At 46.4% G+C, this 4,463-nt stretch overlaps 1 protein-coding gene across 1 annotated transcript; it reads right to left on the bottom strand.

The window, feature by feature from the left end:
• Positions 1 to 2,442: 2,442 nt before the first annotated feature.
• On the bottom strand, positions 2,443 to 4,242 carry LOC119331728 (GDSL esterase/lipase At3g09930-like). Its single transcript, XM_037604895.1, has 5 exons — positions 4,160 to 4,242; positions 3,788 to 4,018; positions 3,307 to 3,596; positions 2,934 to 3,210; positions 2,443 to 2,829 (listed from the first exon to the last, which is right to left on the bottom strand). The coding sequence occupies exons 1-5, from the start codon at positions 4,212 to 4,214 to the stop codon at positions 2,585 to 2,587; spliced, it is 1,098 nt and encodes a 365-aa protein (XP_037460792.1). The 5' UTR covers positions 4,215 to 4,242; the 3' UTR covers positions 2,443 to 2,584.
• Positions 4,243 to 4,463: the final 221 nt, after the last annotated feature.

The raw sequence follows: 4,463 nt of genomic DNA, 5'->3' as shown, positions 1-4,463 counted from the left end.
CCCTGACCTAATTAACATCTACTAGTATGACTATATACTACTAGCAGCACTGCTGCAACATTTTCTTCAGTTTGTTCCTTCAAGAAAAACATCTATGGAAACAAAAACCCTATTTAAACCCTACTGCCCTACCTAAATTTTTGCTCTAAACCCTACTGCCCTAGATAAATTTTTGCTCTAACCTAGCCAACCTGGTTAACCTAATTAACCTAGCTAGTTAACTTAGTTAGGTAACCTAGCTAGCTAGTTAACCTAGTTAACCTAGCTAATTCCTAGAATAATATTTTCTGACCTAATTTGATACTTAGCTAATTTGATATATATGAAAATAGCTACCTAGGTTTTTTAGCAAAACCTAGCTATCTAGGGTTCATACCAAAACCTAGGGTTCATGCTTAAACCTAGGGTTCATAACTAAATTCACCTAAGTAAATTAACCTAGAGAGGAGGGGTGGGGGCTTACAGAGAGGGTGCTCAGAGGAGACGGTGGCAGGGAGGTGCTCGGGGGAGACAGTGGCATGGAGGGCGTCGAGCGTGGCTTCGGTGGCGTCTACAGCAGCTTCGACGGCGAGGGTGGCTCCGGGGGCGTCGAGGGCGCGCGGCTCCGATGGCGGCGACGGCGCGCGGCTCCGATGACGGCGACGGAGGCAGGATGGCGAGGGAGCAGGGACGGCGAGGGAGAGGTAGGAGATGCGAGAAGAATGGAGAATTGGGGGAAGGAGGGACGCCCGTGCAGGGGCGAGTCAAACATAACGGCAACGCGGTTTCTGCAACAGCGCTATAGCAACTTAGCTATAGTGCTGTTTGGTGGACCGCGCTAGTAGTTTAGCTAAGTTAAATATAGCGCGTGTAGCGAAAACACGCAATAGCTAAGGTTGCTACAGCGCTTTCATAAACAGGCGCTACTGCTATTGCTTTCATTTTTTCATTTTCTTTAATTTTCATTTTCTTTTTTATTTTCTTTTCCTTTTCTTAGTTGCAGCGCTGTCGCCTTAAAACGCGCTACTACTATTTGCTTAGCAGTAGCGCGGTGTGTAGACGGGCGCTACTACTACTATACCTAGCTTGTCTCCAACGGTGTGGCAGTTATAGTAGTAGCGCTTTTTATTTGGCCGCACTACTACTATATAAATAGTAGCGGGCTTGTTCTCCCCGCGTTATTGTTAGGTAGTAGTAGCGCCTTGTTTTAGCCAGCGCTACTGATAATCCTCTGTGCATAAGGTTTTCCCTAGTAGTCAATAAATTCTTGGCGTCTTCTGTGTGAGGCATGAATGTTAAAATTTTGACTCACATCCAAGGGTCAAAAGAGGTCTTGTAAACAGTGAGACTTCCATGCACCATTGACGTCAAAAAAATAAGCAACACGGTGTAGTCTGCAATCTCTCTTCAGCACGCTGGGGCGGAAGGATGGTCCTCACAGGATCCAAGTCTTCATGGAAATACCGTCATCAACTCTGTAAAATTATCCCTTCCTTGACTAGCGCCAGCCCGTTTTCTACCGCTATCCACACAGCGGACACATTGCCGGTAAACACTATACCCAACAAATTCCCACTGGGGTACTATTTTCCCTATCGCAATCAGGCACATAAGCCGGTCGGAGCATCAAGCAATCGCCAAACTTGTTTTGCTAGAAGTTCTTGGTTGAATGCACGCACACGATGTAAACAGATACCACCCTTTGACTAAGGCCGCATCATTTTGCGCCAATTCAACTAGGCCATCTTCCTTTGTACTTTCTTCACCATCTACTAGTGCTGAATATGCTCAAAACATGTTGGACTCGCTTGAGCCACCGACTTGATCAATATTTCCTTGTTCCCCGAAGACATCTCTCTCCCCCCTTAACTTGCTTCCAATACTTGAAATCTACACATTGCAGCTACACGATCAAATGCTTAACAAAATATGTGGCATATGGCCTAGCTTGTTACAGAAATGTTTTTGCCATTTGAATTGAAACAAATACCGATTAATGCAAAGGTCATCCCCAACAGCGGCAGGGAGCTAAGTGGAAGTTCTCACAGGCACGACCCGTGCACTTTTAATTACAGGTATGGGAACAACGGCATAAACACGGCCTTGGCGAGCCGGGGTGTACATGGTGAAGGCAGAACCTGATGGAACAGCCGAGAAGGCTGAACGAACGTATGGAGTGCGGTTGCCAGTGTGCCTCTTTCTCGTCTTTGCAACGTCAAACATAGCTGGCTTGGCACCGATCATACCCGTGCTACCACTAGGTGTGGAGCGTTACCTCAATCGACTAAGCCGCAGTCTTTGAGACCAAAGATCGCACATGCAGAGCTATATATCTACTCTTTACTCAAATAGAACCCATCATCCAAGCACCTTCTCGTTTGCTGCAACTCCCCCGTGCTCCTCAAATAGATCCATGCTAGATTCAACATATATAGTATGACGAACTTTCTTAAAACATTAAGGTCACTAGACAAAATTTCATGGAATACAAGGCAATAAAAACTCACAAGTTTCTTCCTAAATATGAATACTATCTATGCTAACCTAACAAAAAGATATTGCACCAACAAGCAACGGATCGATCAAAACCTAAATTACAAAGAAATCATGGAACATAGTCCCGATCTAGGAACTCCCTCAAAGGTTCTTCTAGTGCCTCTGTAACAGCTTCCCACCCAGCGGTCGTCGGGTAAGCCTCATCCCAGTAGAAATTCTTTTCAGGATTCTTGCATAGGTCGTAGAGGCGCTTCCCTGAAGGGCTAACCTGTCCACAGTACCCCAGCTCGGTGGAAGCCTCACAGCAAGGTGTCAGCTTGCGCTTGAAATTGTTTGACTGCTCCGACCCTTCACCTGCATACACACAGTTCCAACAGACGTTGAATAAAGTGCATACATGTGAAACCGGACTTAATTTGCATCATGCGCGTGCAGACATATAAAGTACGAGTACTTACCCGGGGCGTGATTAACGATGTCAGTGAAGGCAGTGTAGAGGTCCAGTATGTGGGCATTATTCTTGTTCCCCATCAGGTGTTCTATATTGTTGTTGTGCACAGTTGCGGCATAGTTTGCCAGAAGGTCGCATGTCGTGTAGTTGTTCGCACTAGTCCGCAAAGGCGTGCAGCCAATGGGATGCATGTTGTTCACTAGTACCTTTCTCACACCTAGCCTCTGTAGCTTCCCCACGTTCTTCGCAATCTCAGTCGTCACGTTCCCAATATAACTATCAATCTGCATGCAAGAGATGTTACTTGGTAAGAAGCTGGGTATATAGTAATTGCATACTGGTTAGTGTTTGCAAGTTTGGGTCTGCTAACTACTACTCACATCATCGAAGCTACTCAAGAAGGCATTGTCGACGTTGGCACCAGTCATGTAGTCACTGCCGGAGATGGAGACGAGAGCGACGGAGCTCTGAAGCTGTTGTTTTGAGATGACCCCAGTATTAAGTAGCCTCGTGAAAGCATTAACCTGTGTGGCAAGGGTCGGCACCTTCTTGTCCGGCACCTCGTAGACGCCAGCACCGCCGAAAGCAAAGGTCATGCCAGATGGGTCGCAAGATAGATGTGGCGTGAGCCTGTACGATGGAGGGGCTTCATTGAGGCCCAAGATCCTTGCTGCAAGGGAAATAAATCAATAAATATGAAGGATTATTTTTAGTACAACACATATAAGATTGTAAGGGTCAGAACTAAATGATCTAGAGCCTTGATATGATGGATTATTTTGGATGGTCTTAGATATAAGGTTGTACGTGCTCAAAAATATTTTTTCTATCTAGCATACCAGTATATATCTAGCTACGTACCGATGAAGTCAGATTGAATCCAATAGTTGGAAAGGCGTCCAGTTGGAACAGGAGTCGCAGATCCACGGGAGTTGAGATAGGAGCCATAGGGATAGCTCCATTGACGCCATGTGTCGGTCTTTGGGAGGTTGCCGTTGTCGACGAAGCCATCGCCGAAGACGAACATGCTGGACCATTGGTTCTTTGACCCCTGATCAGCCGAAGGTGTGCCTCGAGCCTCCACACGAGCCCCTGTAACGTAGATCAATCATGTCTTAGTGCATGCATGAAGAACATGACGTGGTCGAACTAACATGTATACTTGTAGATCGCGCTAGCAAGGAATATCTAAAAGCTAAAGCAAGGCAGTAATGAGTTTATGATGTGCATTACCACCCAATGCAAGGACGACGAGGAGAAGGCAGAAGACGGTCGGCATGAGCTTCATGGTTACGAGGCCCCGGGAGGCGGCTATGGGGAGCTAGATGGTTGTGGCCGTGCATGAGCCTATAGCTATATTTATAGAAGATTTTTCTGGTCGGTAGGTAGGTACGTATTGCACATGGAGTCAGCAATCCCACGTACGTACGCTTGTAGCTATAGCCGCGGCCAGACTAAGAATGCATGCGTCAACGTGGAGACGAAGAAACGTCTTGGGAAACCAATAGATACAAGAATCGTGTGTAGCAAACTTTGA

This window comes from Triticum dicoccoides, chromosome 7A (assembly GCF_002162155.2).
Source record: "Triticum dicoccoides isolate Atlit2015 ecotype Zavitan chromosome 7A, WEW_v2.0, whole genome shotgun sequence".
Classification (NCBI taxonomy): Eukaryota; Viridiplantae; Streptophyta; class Magnoliopsida; order Poales; family Poaceae; genus Triticum; species Triticum dicoccoides.
Note: the sequence above shows the minus strand (reverse complement) of the source record. Positions and strands in the feature narration are given on the sequence as shown.

What these genes read in the sequence shown, in the direction of transcription:
- LOC119331728 (XM_037604895.1), bottom strand. Translation starts at nt 4,214, where the DNA reads ATGAAGCTCATGCCGACCGTCTTCTGCCTTCTCCTCGTCGTCCTTGCA. An exon ending in CGTCGTCCTTGCATTGGGTG is followed by an intron (nt 4,019 to 4,159) that starts GTAATGCACATC and finishes TCTACGTTACAG; the next exon opens with GGGCTCGTGTGGAGGCTCGA. An exon ending in CATCGTTAATCACGCCCCGG is followed by an intron (nt 2,830 to 2,933) that starts GTAAGTACTCGT and finishes GTGTGTATGCAG; the next exon opens with GTGAAGGGTCGGAGCAGTCA.